The 14,996-nt window shown below is 54.7% G+C and overlaps 2 protein-coding genes and 1 long non-coding RNA gene across 4 annotated transcripts; 1 reads left to right on the top strand and 2 right to left on the bottom strand.

Annotated features, from left to right (window-relative positions):
* The first annotated feature begins 6,752 nt into the window (after nucleotides 1-6,752).
* On the top strand, nucleotides 6,753-10,235 carry LOC121455916. Of its 2 annotated transcripts, XR_005975555.1 has the most exons (5): nucleotides 6,753-7,064; nucleotides 7,245-7,376; nucleotides 7,475-7,643; nucleotides 9,353-9,507; nucleotides 9,744-10,235. It is a non-coding gene; the product is annotated as an uncharacterized LOC121455916 (long non-coding RNA). The 2 variants fall into 2 exon arrangements; XR_005975554.1 differs by having other exon boundaries at nucleotides 9,353-10,235.
* Nucleotides 6,905-9,786, bottom strand: CUNH19orf67 (chromosome unknown C19orf67 homolog). The gene is made up of 6 exons (XM_041663702.1): nucleotides 9,464-9,786; nucleotides 8,406-8,550; nucleotides 8,199-8,299; nucleotides 7,936-8,121; nucleotides 7,443-7,577; nucleotides 6,905-7,109 (listed from the first exon to the last, which is right to left on the bottom strand). Exons 1-6 carry the CDS (start codon nucleotides 9,784-9,786, stop codon nucleotides 6,935-6,937), a joined length of 1,065 nt encoding a protein of 354 aa, XP_041519636.1. The 3' UTR covers nucleotides 6,905-6,934.
* A 199-nt stretch (nucleotides 10,236-10,434) lies between the features above and the next one.
* Nucleotides 10,435-14,096, bottom strand: Samd1 (sterile alpha motif domain containing 1). The gene is made up of 5 exons (XM_041663701.1): nucleotides 12,816-14,096; nucleotides 12,151-12,442; nucleotides 11,965-12,061; nucleotides 11,749-11,860; nucleotides 10,435-11,665 (listed from the first exon to the last, which is right to left on the bottom strand). Exons 1-5 carry the CDS (start codon nucleotides 13,713-13,715, stop codon nucleotides 11,507-11,509), a joined length of 1,560 nt encoding a protein of 519 aa, XP_041519635.1. The 5' UTR covers nucleotides 13,716-14,096; the 3' UTR covers nucleotides 10,435-11,506.
* Nucleotides 14,097-14,996: the final 900 nt, after the last annotated feature.

Genomic DNA, 14,996 nt, shown 5'->3' with positions numbered 1-14,996 from the left:
TTTCTACTGGAACCTCCTTAGTCTGGGTGGAGCGAGAGCTGGTTGGGTGAAGGAAGCTCAGGAAAGCCACCAAGAGAATCGCTCCGGAATGTTGGAATTCGAAAAGCGCTCTGGTCTCCCGGCTGTCTGCTGACCCGGGACTGGAGGTCGGGGCCCTACTGCCCCCTGGTGGTACGAGTGCAAAATGTTGCGCACCGGCTCATACACTCCATTCTGGGTCTCCAGATCTCAGCTTTTATCCGCGCCAAAGGCATCCTGTGGATGCTCAGGGAGCTGCTAGAAAGAGGTGCTATGAAATTGTATTTGCTCTAGGAAAATAAGCAATAGTGAAAAATGCCAGTGGTGGGCTGGAGAGACGGTTCAGGGTAAAGAGTGCTTGCTACTCTTGTAAATGACCTGAGTTCAGTTCCCAGCAGTCACATGGGAGGCTCATAACTGCTTCTGACTTCAGCTCCAGGTGATCTGTCCCCCTCTTCCGGCCTTCGGGAGCACCCGAACGTACATGGAATATATTCGCACAAAACGTACTCATATACACATAAATTAAAATTATATATATATTTGAGACAGAGTTTCTTTACATAGTAGCCCTTGCTGTCCTGAACTCACTCTGTAGATCAGATTGGCCTCGATCTTAGAGATCCACTTGCCTCTGCCTCCCGAGTGCTTGGATTAAAGGTGTGCCGCTACCGCCCAGCTGTAAAGATAAATTTTTTTTTGGTGTTTTTTTGGGACAGGGTTTCTTTGTAGCTTTGGAGCCTGGCCTGGAACTAGCTCTTGTAGACCAGGCTGGCCTCGAACTCACAGAGATCCACCTGCCTCTGCCTCTCGAGGGCTGGGTAAAGGTGTGGACCACAACTGCCAGGCAAGATAATTTTTTTAAATATTTATTTATTTATTATGTATACAATATTCTGTCTGTGTGTATGCATGCAGGCCAGGAGAGGGCACCAGACCTCATTACAGATGGTTGTGAACCACCATGTGGTTGCTGGGAATTGAACTCAGGACCTTTGGAAGAGCAGGCAATGCTCTTAACCTCTGAGCCATCTCTCCAGCCCAAGATAATTTTTTAAATAAATAAAAGTCCCAATGGTGGTGATGAGGGGCCAAGCGCCTAGTGGGTATTCTGCCCACCCTCATATGGCCCATATTGGCCTCAAATTCTCTGTGGTCAAGGATTACCTTGAAAGTTCTTAACAGATCTATTTTTTGGATTTATGCTGTGTGTATAAGAGTTTTTGCTAGCGTGTGTGTGTGTGGGGGTGCCTGCAGAAGCGAGAAGAGGACATCAGCTTCCTTGGAATTAGAATTATTAATGGTTGTGAGGCAGCATCTGAGTGCTGGGAAATGAACCCTGGTCCTCTCAAAGTACTCTTAACTGCTGAGCCATCACTCCACCCACAAGACTTATTTTCTTTTCAGTTATGTGTGTGTGTGTTTATGTTGGGGTATGTGTGTGAATACAGACGTGCAGATGCCCTTGAAGTCCAGAGAAGGTGGTGGATCCCCAGAACTGGAGTTACAGTCAGTCATGACCTTCTAGAGACGGGTGGTGGGAACTGAACCTGCGTCCTCTGCAAGAACAGCAAGTGCTCTTAACCACAGAGGCTTATCTCTAGCCTTGGAACTGTTCCTAAAAGAGAAAATTCAGGACTGGGGAGTTGGCTCTGAAGTTGAGTTTTTACCGGGTGGTGGTGACACACACCTTTAATCCCAGCACCTGGGAGGCAGAGACAGGTGGAGCTCTGAGGCTAGCCTGGTCTATAGTGAATTCCAGGACAGCCAGGACTACATAGAGAAATCCTGTCTTGAAAACCAAACACACACACACACACACAGAAACAACAACAACAACAAAACCCAAATCTGTTTGTTACTCATGCGGAGGACCCAGGTTTAGTTCCCAGAACAAAATTTTGAGTAGCACACAATTCCCGGTAACTCCAGCTCCAGAAAACCTGAGCCCCCCTTTGGGACTCCTCTGGCGCCCTGGGATACACAGGCACACACACTCATGCACACACACACACAATTCTTTTTTGAAGACAGGCTCTCTCCTCTATGTAATTCTGGCTGTCCTAGAACTATGCAGACCAGGCTGGCCTTGAACTCACAGAGATCCTTCTGCCTCTACCTCCTGAGTGCTGGAATTCGAGGTGTATTTACCACCGCACCTGGCCACATACATAATTTTTTTAAATCCTTCAATCAAAAACAAATCTTCAGCATTTGCCCAGCAAGTACAAGGCCCTGGGTTTGAGCCAAAACAAAACTACTTATTTTTACTACTTAGGAACCTCTTTCCCCTTTAAAAATCTTTTGAGACAGGGACTCACTATGTAGCCCTGGTTGGCTATGTGGATCAGGATGACTTTTTTTTTTTTTTTTTTTCCTGAGACAGGGTTTCTCTGTGGCTTTGGAGCCAGTCCTGGAACTAGCTCTGTAGACCAGGCTGGTCTCGAACTCACAGAGATTTGCCCGCCGCTGCCTCCCGAGTACTGGGATTAAAGGCGTGTGCCACCATCGCCCGGCTCCAGGATGGTTTTGAACCTGTGTGTGATCTTCCTGCTTCTGCTTCCTAAGTGTTGGGATTGTAGGCCTGTGTCATCATACCAAGTTCTTTAAAAAAAAAAATCTTTTAAAATTATTCACGTGGGACTGCTAAGGAAGCACATTTTCCTTTAAACTCAGCACTTAGGAGTTGGAGGCAGGCAGATCTCTGAGTTCAAGGCCAGCCTGGTCTACAGAGTGACAGTTGCAGGAGGGGGAAAATGCAAGTGGGAGTGGACAGGAGCTGGTCCACTGCGAACCCTGCTTAACTGCTGGTAAACACTCTAAACTGTCTGAAGAAATGGCGTCTGTGTAATTTAGAAGTGGCTAGGATTGGGGAAAGTGGGACCTCAGAACACTGTAGAACTGTTGTGTAGGGCTAGAGATCCAGCTCGGTTGGTACTTGCCTGGTAAAAACAGTGGTACATGTAATGGCAGAGGTAGGGGCAGGCAGATCAGAAGTTCAAGGTCATCCTCAGCTACGTAGACAGCTTGAGGCCAGTCTGGTTATATGACACTCTGTCTCAAAATATATATGAATAATAAATTAAGGGGCTGAGGAGATGTCTCAGTGGGTAAAACGTTTGTCATACGAGTCTGTTGATCTGAACTCAGATCCCCAAAAACCAAGTAAAAAGCCATCGTGCATGCAAAGTCCTGCAGACTCTTAGTAGGAAATGGCAGCTTGTTTAAAATAAGGTGAAGAACAGTTGGGCGGTGATGGCACATGCCTTTAATCCCAGCACTTGGGAGGCAGAGGTAGGCAGATCTCTGTGAGTTTGAGGCCAGCCAGGTCTATAGAGGGAGTTCTAGGACAGGCTGGGCGGTGGTGGCGCACGCCTTTAATCCCAGCACTTGGGAGGCAGAGGCAGGCGGATCTCTGTGAGTTCGAGACCAGCCTGGTCTACAAGAGCTAGTTCCAGGACAGGCTCCAAAACCACAGAGAAACCCTGTCTCAAAAAACAAACAAACAAACAAAAACAAAAAAACAAAGCTACACAGGGAAACCCTGTCTCAAAACAAAAACAAACACAACAAAACAAAATCCCAAGGTGAAAGACGAGGACTGACACTCCCATCCCGTATGCCATGGAATGTCCACTACAACATACACACTGACACACGAATAAATATTAGCATTATGGTTTAAATGCCTGATTTGTTAGTTGTGGCCCTTGCATCTTACTCTGTTAACCAGGCTTGCCCTTCAGCTTACAGCGAGTGACTAATGAATACCAGCAAATAAAGCAGGGCAAAGGTCCCTGTGGTGTTTCACCCAGGAGCTGCTCAGCCTGAGAAGGGCCCTCCAGAGTCTATGTCGCCGTAGACTTGACTGTGTTTGCGACTGATGGCGAGAAAGCAGAGAACCGCCAGGGTGGCAAATGGAATCACAAGCACAAGCCACCCTTTGGTGGGTGTGGAGTGTCTGTGGGACAGTTCATTTGCGTGCACACATCTGTGTGTGGCGAAAGGCCAACTACAGATGTTCCTCAGAAGCTATCCACCTTATTTTAATTTTTGGTTTTTCAAGTCAGAGTTTCTCTGCGTAGCCCTGGCTGCCCTGGAACTCTGTAGATCACGTGAGTATGCATGTGTCTGTACATCTGTGTGTTCATGCATGTCTGGTGCCTGGGGAGAGTGTCTGATGCTGTAGAACTGGAGTGACAGATGGTTGCCAACCACAATGCAAGTGTTGGGAATTGAACTTTGGTCTTCTGGAAGAGCAGCTAGCACTCCTACCTGCTGAGCTATGTCTCTAGTGCTCCCTCCCACACTCTGTAGTCCTGGCTGGCTTAGAACTCAGAGATCTGCCTGCCTCTGCCTCCCAAGTACTGAAATTAAAGGTGTGTGCCCCATACCCCGCTTATTTATTATTTATATTATTAATATTTATTATTGTGTGTGTGTGTGTGTGTGTGTGTGTGATGTGGGGGCATGCTGCTACATGTGTGTGGCCATCTGGCCATCAGAGGACAACTTTTGGGGGGTCAGTTCTATCTTTCTACCTATAGGTAGATTTCAGGATTCAAACTGAACTTGTATGACAAGTACTTGACAAACAGCTCCCTGTCTTTTTTTTTCTCTCATAGACCAGGCTGGCCTTGAACTCACAGAGATCTGCCCGCCTCTGCCTCCCAAGCGCTAGGATTAAAGGTGTGCACCACCACCGCCTGGCTCCGTCTTATTAAGCAAGGTCTCACTTTGTTAACCAGGCTCGCCTCCAGCTTACAGCAATCCTCTAGCTCCTCTCCTGAGTGCTGGGATCACAGGTCTGCGCCACTGTGCTCAGCCAAGACTCTTACTTCTGTAGTGCTGGAGATCAAACCAAGAGCCTTGTGCATGCAAGTTCAACCACACCCCAAACCCTAACATCAGTATTTATACTTCTTATGTGTATGAATGTTTTCCCTTGCAGTAAGCCTGTGTATCATCCAAGTGCCTGCAGAAACCAAAATAGGGCATAGGGCTCCCCAGGAGCTGGAGGTACAAATGATTGTGAGCTCGCATGTGTGTGCTGGGAGGCAAAGATTTTCACAGGAGCTGCTCAGATCAATATTAGGAGGAATCAGAGCAGTGTTGGGGTTATTCTGACTCAAGCTGCGGAGGGAAACAGTCTGCAGGTGTCGTGGTTAGCAGAGGCCTCTCTGGAAGAGCCAGGGCTTGGTGTGTTACCTGGAGTCTGCTCATCTGTCACATCTGTTTAAAACGCATTTGTAATCGCACGGACCAGGTACTGTTAGCTGACTTCCTGAAGCTTAAGGCATGGTGGCACGCTCTGGAGGCCCAGGATGGAAGAAAAGGCTCTAGCTGGATACAAAAGGAAAGGTTCTGGCAAGATGGCTTGGCTAATAAGAGCCCTGGGGGCTTTTTTTTTTTTTTTTTTTAGTTTTTTTGAGACAGGGTTTCTCTGTAGCTTTGGACCCTGTCCTGGCACTAGCTCTTGTAGACCAGGCTGGCCTCGAACTCACAGAGATCCGCCTGCCTCTGCCTCCCGAGTGCTGGGATTAAAGGCGTGTGCCACCACCGCCAGGCCTGGGGGCTTTCTGAGAGGGCTTCTGTTCAGTTTCCTGCACCCACACAGAAGCTGATGACTCTCATTCCAGTCCTAGCATATCTGATGCCCCTCTTCTGGCCTCTGTGGGAACGCAGGGAAAGTTCATATACAATATATATATATATATATATATATATATATATAGAGAGAGAGAGAGAGAGAGAGAGAGAGAGAGAGAGAGAGAGAGACTGACTCTACATAGCCCAAGCATCCTGGAACTATGTAGACCAGGCTGTCCTAGAACTCACAGAGACCCACCTGCCTTGGTTTCCCTGAGTGCTATGGATTAAAGGTGTGTGCTACCATGCCCGGCTAATAAAAATTACTCTTGTTTTTTGAGACAGGGTTTCTCCATGTAACAGCCATGGCTGTCCTGGAATTCAGTTTGTAGACCAAACTGGCATAAAACTCACAGAGATCCACCTCTGCCTCTCTCATGCTGGAATTAAAGGCGTGAGCCACCACCACCCGGCAAAAATTACTTCAACAAAAACCACAAGGCATCGTTCTGGCTCTCAATAGTTCTGGGTCTCACATTCTCAGTTTGAATGTGAAAATTTTAGGATCCAAAAATCGACCTCTCAGGGTGACACAGGGGAGGAGGAAGGACCCCATTCCTAAGCAGGGGCCAGTTCTGCTCAGAAGACACAGCTTCTGACAGAGCTTCCGAAGAGCAGGACAGTTCATTTCTCTCAGCTAGAGCCTCCTTGCCAGCCCAAGATCGATGAGTTCCCTTGGACTCCCCTAGCCTGGGCTCCAGACACTCTTCGCGGGACAAGACAACAATCAGCTCGACTCGGACATCCCAAAAGCTGGAAGAAAGTCTGACTCCACTCTACAAATTGATCGCCTGCAGTTTCCTAGGGCACATCGGGAAATGTAGTTTTTTTTTTTAAATCCTGGCTAGAAATCACTTCCGGGTTAAAAAAAAAAAACCCACCAAACCGGCGTAGGTCTAAGTCTTCCTCCAGGAGGGCCTAGAATTTTCCTACTACCAGAAACTTGTTTTCTGGGTTCCGGTTGCTGACGAGAGCCGCTACTTCCCTCTTTGACTCATGTACATATCTGCGCATGTGCAGCTCTCGACGAGGTCTTCGGACTACACTTCCCAGAAGGCTCCTCGATGGGCGGGGCCTGCCCGCCCCCAGGGGAGGGACGCAGTGTTCACAGGAGACAGAACCTCTGACCTCGCTCTTTTATTAACAGAAAAGTGTGTCCGCACTTGGTGTTCCGTGGCCCATGCCGGGACGTATTCAGTGCAGCCCGCCCCTGTTCGTGCCTGGAGTTTGGGGTTATCAAGCCCCGGCTGGCGTCTTCTCCTGGGGCTCAGGATGCCGGGGCAGCCCAAGCCGAGGGCCCGGCAGCGCTGGGGGGCCGGGCGGGGCCTACCTGGCCCATGAGGATCTGTACCAGCAGGTCGGTGGCCAGCACATGCGAAGGCTCCTCGAAGCCGATGGTTAGTAACTGCTGGTAGTCCCCGGGTGGCTGCGGGCACAAAATCCTGGGGGTCCGGAGACAAGACTGGACTTGAGGGCTTTCGGTTAGGGGTGGGGGATACCCTAAGGTAAGGTGTGTCCTTTGCTGATAAACTCCTGAGCTGCAGCACTGGACTCGAGGCTGTTAATCACTTTCCTAGCTGTGTCTCCCTGGGAAAGTGACTTATCGACTCTGAAAACACGTTTTCTTCATTGTAAAATGGACTGGTCCACACCTTTACGAACTGCTGTGTCGTCTACATAAAGCACTTTTCAGGGCACAGTAAAATGAGGTACAGTCATTGGTGGGGTTTTGTCCCACCCTCCCTCCGACCTCAAAGCCCACGTGGCCATCCTACCATGAATCAAGGTCATCCTCTGCCGGTCCTAGGGGCATCCAGCGGCCGATGGACCAGAGTTTCTGGATTTGGGGGCACGAATTGGCTGGACCCTGGCCTGCATCCTCCCATGTATCTCGATAACATAAGAAGTAGCTGAGAGAGAAATCAGAAGGAAAAGCAGTGCCCTCAGTTTTTCTGCTGAAGGCTTTCTTTCTGGAGGTGAGGGTTCAAGTTCATCTGTTAGAAGTTGGCTTAAGTTCTCGGGTGGGGATGTGGGGGATGTGCTGAGGACTTTCCTCCCTGGCGGCCCAATCAGGTGAAGGTGGAATTAAGAAAAACTAAAGGTGTGCACTGCTGTTCTAGCAGATGCAAGGTCCTGGGTGTTACCCAGCAACTGCAAAAGGTGTTCATTTTCCTGTCTTGCTTTTCACTCTCTGGTGGCGCTGGAGAGGCTCAAGCTGACATTCAATATAGGAAGGGGAAGGGTTTTGATTCTGACAAGGAAACTCACTAATCCACATGGGAGTCTGGTCCTTGGCTACTGGCCTCTGTGGTGGTTTCCAGGTTCCAGCGCATCTTCTTATAGAGGTATCTCGGGAAGTGACTGGCAGTGTACGCAGCTGGGGTGCAGTACCGGAAGATGGACACATCGTGGGAAGGGCTAAGGGAGAATCTCCCGCAGAAGAAGCAGGAGATGCTAACAGGAGATAGAGAGTGGACAGCAAGCTGGGCCCTGGAATCTGCCACCCCACAACTCATTCCCTGCCCCCTTACCTCAAAGGGTTGGTTTCCTCCAGGTCCACGAATCCGAAGGAAGCATACATGAGAACTAACTGTTCCAAACGCAGGGTGAGCTGCTGGGAGATCTCCAGCAACTGCATGGGAAGTGGGAGACTTCCTAATCTCAGAGGGTCGGCCAGAAGCCACCCTCCCATCCCTAGGCAGGGGCCCAAGGAGAATGGGACCTGGTAAAGTACACACCCCCTTCCGGACCAGCTCCTGCAGGGCTCCGTAGATGGGAGGGACACTCCTTGCAGCAGCCTCAAGGTACAGGAAGTAAGGTTCGCACATCGTTAGGAAGGTGGGCATGGCCTTGGCTAGCTGTTCCTTTTGTACTCGGTCCCTGCTGAAGGGAGAAAGGGGCCTTCACGTGGCATCACTCTCCATCCATCCCCAGGTGCCCCATGCTTACCACCTGTATCCCCAGGGCCAGCTTAGCGTCAGCGCGCTTAGCCCGGGCAGAGCCCTTGGTTCCATCCCCCCCCCTCCCCCGCACCCAAAATCAAACATAAAAAGAGGGACTGGGAAGTTGTCTCTGTTCAAGACTGGGCCTTGCCACAGGTGGAGCTCTAGTCTCAGCGCTCGCATAAGAAAGATCCCCCGGTGTCAAGTCTTTCTCCCCTTTCAGAACCACCTGCACCCGTTCTTTAGGACATTTGTTAAAATGCCGGACACCTGGGCAGGAGTACCCCGCTGTGGCCCAGGGCTTGCCTAGCACAAGGGCCTAGGTTCCCTCCCCGGTGTGTCTGGGGGTGCACGCAACTGCCGAATGGGGCTCAGAAAGCTGGGGGTTAAGCCAGCCTCCGACAGACAGACAATCCCTTTTCCCTGGTCCAGAAATTGGATTTTTCCTTGGGAGTGGAGTATGGCCTCTGCCAGAGTTAATGCAGATAGATTTTGTTTAGCTGACTTATAAGGGTGTTTTTTTTGTTTTGTTTTGTTTTTAAAATCTGAGCATTTCAAATTTGGTAGGCAGTACTCAGTAGACTGAGGCAGGAGGGTCGCCATTTCGAACATGATGAGATACTATCTAAAAAAAAAATCGGCCAAATCAACCAACAAACCAAAAACAAAATTGTGAAAGGACTGGCGCTTGGTGTCCTAAAAAGCCCACACATTGCCTGCTCCTGCCTCTCAATTCTCCACAGCCCTCGGCACACTAGTAGAGTACAGCTAGCCGTGAGTACTATCTCTGGGCCCTGGTGTGAGCTGTACAGCCTGTCCTTCTGTCCTGGAACCTGGCCCCAGCACTTGGTCACCTGTAGAGCAAGTAGCTTTGAAAGTCATCCGCCTTCCTGAGCAGGTAACGGAGCTGGTCAGTGATGGGGCTGAACATGGAGTCCAGTGGGAGGCGAGCAGGTCCGAGCTCCGCTGCCAGTGGCTCCCTGGAGGTCGCGGAGGCTGGGGTTTCCATCAGCTGCTGTGCCTGCTGGGGCTCCTGCTCCGCTGAGGCCTCGGGTCTGCGGGCGGGCGACCACGAGGGGTCTCCATAGGGTGGCGGCCCGGGTACCAAATCGTCCGAAGGCGGTGCTTCTCCAGGGCTCAGGGCCAGCGACCCGGCGAACCAGGACTCCGCAGCCATCGGGCATCCAGCGCAGGCTCCTCTAGCCTCCGCGGCGTCCCAGGAGGGCAGCACACCTGGGGTGTACCGGTCGGGGCAGTGAGCGCCGTCACCCCCTCGAATCAGCCTCGACGTCTCTGCCGCGAGGCTTTCGCCTCTTTTGAATTGGAGCACGCGGAGAGCCGCGCAGCCTGGGCCTGCACTGCGCACAGAGCTCAGCCGGCACCTGGCGCGCGGGGCAGGGCGATGCCAAGGGCGGAGCTCCAGACCGGCCTAGTAGATATTTGTAGGTTGGCGCCTTCTCTCTCCCAGGTCGTTGACCGGGCTAGAGGGGATTCCTAACATGTTAGGAATTGGGGAATGCGGGTTACCAAGAGGCCTAGGCTCCACCCCAGCTGCTGACCCCCAAGATCAGATTCTTCACTGATGGAGCTGGGATCTGCCGGTGAACCTACGAGACTAGTGACTAGCAGTCATTTCCACAATAAAGACCCTCAGACAGTGATTTGGTTTATCCCATTGTCTCTTTTATTCCAATATGCCTGCCCTGGACGGAGAACACACCTCTGACACTTGTAGATTGGATTCCTATCCAAGTGCAAAGACTGATTGGCACTTAAGTTCGGCTAGGAAGCAAAATACATCAATTACAAGGCTTGCGGTAAAGCAGCAACAGGTGTCAGTGTCCTGCATGACCCTCACCTTCTTGACTGCATCCAACTCATTTGTCCCGTTCTATAAAGTGAGGTTTTATGACGTCTGCTTCATGAAACTAGAGAGTAAACAACTAAAGGCCCAGCAAGTGTGCTTTGCAGTTAACGGTTAGTCACTCAACAAACGCTTGACAGGTGGTTCTGGAATGAGATGACAAGACAAAGCAACTATTCTGGTCCTAGAGTTGTTTTTTTTTTTTTGCAAGACAGAACTGTAGGTAACCTAGGCTGGCCCTGAACTCACTATGCAGCTAAGGCTAGCCTTGTCCTGATCCTGCTTCTGTCTCTGAAATGCTGACGACATGTGCTGCAAACACTACTTCCTTTCCGTAGCACCGGGAAATGGAACCATGGCACACTGTCCACAGGCTTGGCAAGGGCCCCCTGGAGTCAGCCCTTCTGGGGGGCTGGGCAAAGCAGGCACTGTTCTTCCCTCTTGCCCCCACACTAAACTCAAGGCTATTTGCACCTCCTGCCTCCATTCAGAAAAATGGACTCTTTTTCTTTTAAAGTTTTATTTAAAAAACCTTCGGTGCAATATTAAAAAGCCATACAGCCAGGTGGAGCAACAATGGACAGACAGAAAGGGAAGGAGCCAGAGGACCCAAGGTCCCTTACCTCACCTGTTTTCCAGAGGCTAGAGGTCAGGGTGGGGGGCAGAGAACGGGTGGTGGAGCAGAACCCACCACCAGGACAGGCAGAACAGAACACTTATATAACATCTGGCTGAACTGAAGAGGGTTTGGGGGCCACAGGAAGCTCCCCTGATTTTTTGATTTTCAAAAATGTCCTGGTTTGAGGAGAAAGGGTGGCCCCTGTGAATGGGCCAACCAAGTCCTCCTACCCCACACTCCATGGCTGTGGAGAGATGTACTAAGGTAGGGGTGTGAGAAAAGGGGGAAATGGAGGAGGGTACCCCCTCACTGGAGTCTGTTAGGAAGGTCGAGGGTGTCCCTATGTCCAGTTCCTGGACTGTCAGGGCGCTGTGATACGATCTGGACTGGCTGGGGTAGGGGCAAGGCTGGCACTCAGCCGAGGAAGCCATCAGGGTCATCCTCCTCAAAATGGCCTTGCTGGAGCACCTTGATGTGGTGCTCGTAGATCTTCAGGGCTGGGCCCAGGCGGATGGACAGGCCAGTCAGCACATCTGTCCGTTGCATGAGCAACAAAGACTTGCCATCAATTTCCTGGGCAGGACAGAAAGGACAGGTCAGTGAACACCTGTGAGGGCCTGGGCAGAGCGGTGCGCAGTCGCAGGCTGGGAACTCACCTGCTCCTGAAAAGCAGTGGCCTGCTCTGGGAAGCCTGCCTCAGTGAAGTACTCCACCACATCCATGACTGTCCACTCCACTGGGTCGGTTGGCTTCTCTTTGCGTCCAGGACTGCATCAGAACAGAGAGCAACAGTGACCACCATACAACCACACAGCTCTGATTGTCCAACACGCCCAGGTGCTAACCCCAATGTTCCTAATGCCTCCACTTACGGACAGCCAAAAGGTGTCCCATCAGCCCCAGGTAGGGCTGGTTTTCCTGGGGGCAAAGGCACAGGAGATGGCGAATCTGGAGCAGCTGTAACACAAGCTGGGAAGCAAAAGCAAGTGGCAGTCAGTCTCCAGGCTAGAGGTCACAGCTCCCGGCTCTGCACCGCCCGACCCCGAGGGGGTCCTTACCTGACCCCCCTTCTTTATTCATAGCTGTCATCGAGAACACCTGGCGTGTGCAGCTGCCAGGTGCTGGTCCCCGCCCTTCATCCTGGCCCTGGTAGGGTCCACAGGACGACCACTCCTTGACCCTTTCCTTCGCACTCTGAGGGGCCCGCTCTCCATTAATCTGGTGGTGCTGAGCACCTGCGGGGCGGTCACTCTCAGGCACTTCTGAGCCCTCTGATATATTGTCCTCCTCCTCCTCGTCTTCATCATCGTCTTCCTCTTCTTTCTCAAACACCCGCTCTTCTCCACCTCTCTGGGGCCAGAGAAAGAAGCAGGCAGAGTTAGAGTTCTTCTAGTCCCGGATGGAATCCAGTGTCCGACGCCACCTTTGACAACAACACGGAGTAACTTTTATGCTGTCGTTTCCGTGCCAGGCTCTGGGTTAATAAAGCCCTCAATAGCCAAGTCTTACTAAACTCGCTCAACAACCCCCAGGGGTCGCTACTATCAGCAATTCTCGGTTTACAGCCGAGGAAACTGAGGCTCCGGCAGATCAGGTCACTGACCAAGATCACCGCGTTCTGAGTCCGCGGGGACCGTGGACGAACCCCGGCCACCTGACGTCCCGCTCCCTCCCGGGGCTCTAGTCCCCGCCAACTTCGCCCGCACCTGCCCGGTGCGCTCACCTTGCTCCGCGCCGCGCGTGCGCTAGCGGCCGGCGGTGCCCGTCCCGGCCTGTCTCCGCGGGGCAGTGCGAGCGCTCCCAAGCGGGTGCGCTCCAGACGGCTCCGTGCCGCCTCCTCTTCCAGCAGCCCTTGCACGCGGCCGCGAGTAAGGCGGCCGCTGGGGCCGCCGCTGCCCCCGAGGTAGCGCACGACTTCCCGCAGGCTCACGGGCCGCGCCGGGCCGCCCGCCCGCGCCGCGCCCCCCTCCGGCGGCGGCTGTGGCTGCGGCGGTGGCGGCTGCTGCTGCTGTGGCGGCGCCGGCGGCGGAGGCTCCCGGGCGGCGACGGCGGGCGGCGGTGCACGGCGCGGGCCGGCTGGGGGCGCCGCGGCCGGGGGCGCGGCGGGCGCTGGTGGCGGCGCGGCCAGGGGCGCGGCCCGCTGCGCCCGGGAACCCGGCTGCGCGGGGCCGGGAGAAGGGGGCGCTGTGGCGGCGGCCGCGCGGGGCGCCCGGGTCGGGGCGGCGACGGGCGCGGGCGGCGGGGCGGGCGTGGGCGGCGGCGCGGCGGGGCCCCCGCGGGGGACGCGCGGCGGGGCGGGCGGGGTGGCTCCGCGGCGGGGCGGCTGGACGCGCGCCGCGTTGCGGTACGAGATGCTCCCCTTGTAGCTGACCCGGAGCACGGCGCGCTGCTGGATCAGTTTCTCGAGCTCCGCGCGCGTGCGCTCGGGCTCCGGGCCGTGCCGCCGCCGCACCATCCGGCAGATGCGCTCCAGGTCCGGCCGCGCCTTGCGCGAGCGCAGCGAGTCGATGGTGTCCAGAATCCACTCTTGGTAGTGCGGGGAAGCGGCGGACGACGAGGCGGCGGCCGCCGTGGTGGCGGCCGCCGCCGTCTCCGGCGGGGGTAGGGCCGGGGGCCCCGCCATGCCTCCCGCCCGGCCCGGCTGCACGGTGCGCGCTGCCTCCCTCCCAGCGCGGCGCCCCCTCCCCGCTTCCCTCCCTCCGCCGCTGCCCGCCTCCTCCGCCTCCCCCCGGGGGGCGCAGCGCCTCGGCGGAGCGGCGGCGGCGCTGCTGTTTCTTCGCAAAAAAAAAAAAAAAAAAAAAAAAAAAAAGAGAGAGAGAGAGAGAGAGGAGAGCGCGCGAGAGAGACAGAAAAAAAAATAGTGAGAGAGAAAGAAAAGAGGAAAAAAATATGCACACACTCACTCACTCGCACGCACGCACACAACAGCCCCGCTTCTGCTGGGCGCGCGCGGGGCCGGGGATGCGAGGAGGGAGGAGGGGAGCGCGGCGCGGCCGGCCCCTCCCCGCCGCCGCCGCCGCACGCGCGCCCTGCGCCCGGGACACTCCGGCCCCCCTTCCTGCTCGCCCTCCCCCGCTGCCCGCCTTCCTCGCTCCCTCCCACCCCCACGCGCCCGCTTTTAAGGTGGAGCCCAGGCCCCCGCCCGCCCCGTGTACCCGGCTCTCTAGCTCACTCCGGCTCGCTCCGGCCCCCCCTTACAACTCCCGCGCGCTTTTTAAGGAGGCGCCGCGGAGTTGGCGCCGGATCGGGGGCGGGGAGCGCGGCGGGCGGGGGAGGGGGAGGGGAGCGCATGGGGGGAGGGGACAGGGGGCGGGCGGGGCGCGCGGGCGGCGTTCGGCCGCCCTCCAGCCATTGGGCGCGGGACCCAGACGTCCTCGGCGCCCAGCCCCCTCTCCACGCCTCTCCGCGCGCAGCGCTCTCGGGACCGCACTTACCGGGAACTAGCCGCGCCGCGGCCCGACGCGCCGCGCTTCTGGGGAGCCGCGGAGAGCTCACCAGCGGCCCTGCCGCACCTAGATGAGGGCTTGGGGGCGTGCGGGTCTCCCCTTCTCCTTCTACCCGGCCGATCCCGCTGCAGTTTGGCCGTACCGGCCCGGGCACCTCCCTCCAGTCCCCTTCGGTCCAGGACTAGACGAAGTAGGGGTGCGAGCAGATTTGAGGACCCCCGAACTCAGGGTCAAAGGACAGTTTGCCCACCCCACCCCTCCTTTCTCTGGCGGGGCGGAGGAAGTGCAGGAATTCCAGCTAAGCCCGGTTTCTCCAGGGTCCCCGAGCTGGGGTCTCCAGAGCCTGGACGCTGAGGTCCGAAATTCCCTTTCCAACACCCTGAGGGTGTGACGGTGTGATCGAAGTCGGGAATACCAGCGACACTTTTATTTTAAAACAAAACTTTATTGGTAATAGT

The sequence above is a fragment of the Microtus oregoni genome, unplaced genomic scaffold (genome assembly GCF_018167655.1).
Source record: "Microtus oregoni isolate MIOR12 unplaced genomic scaffold, Mior012 000014F_ref0000157, whole genome shotgun sequence".
NCBI classification, from domain to species: domain Eukaryota; kingdom Metazoa; phylum Chordata; class Mammalia; order Rodentia; family Cricetidae; genus Microtus; species Microtus oregoni.
Note: the sequence above shows the minus strand (reverse complement) of the source record. Positions and strands in the feature narration are given on the sequence as shown.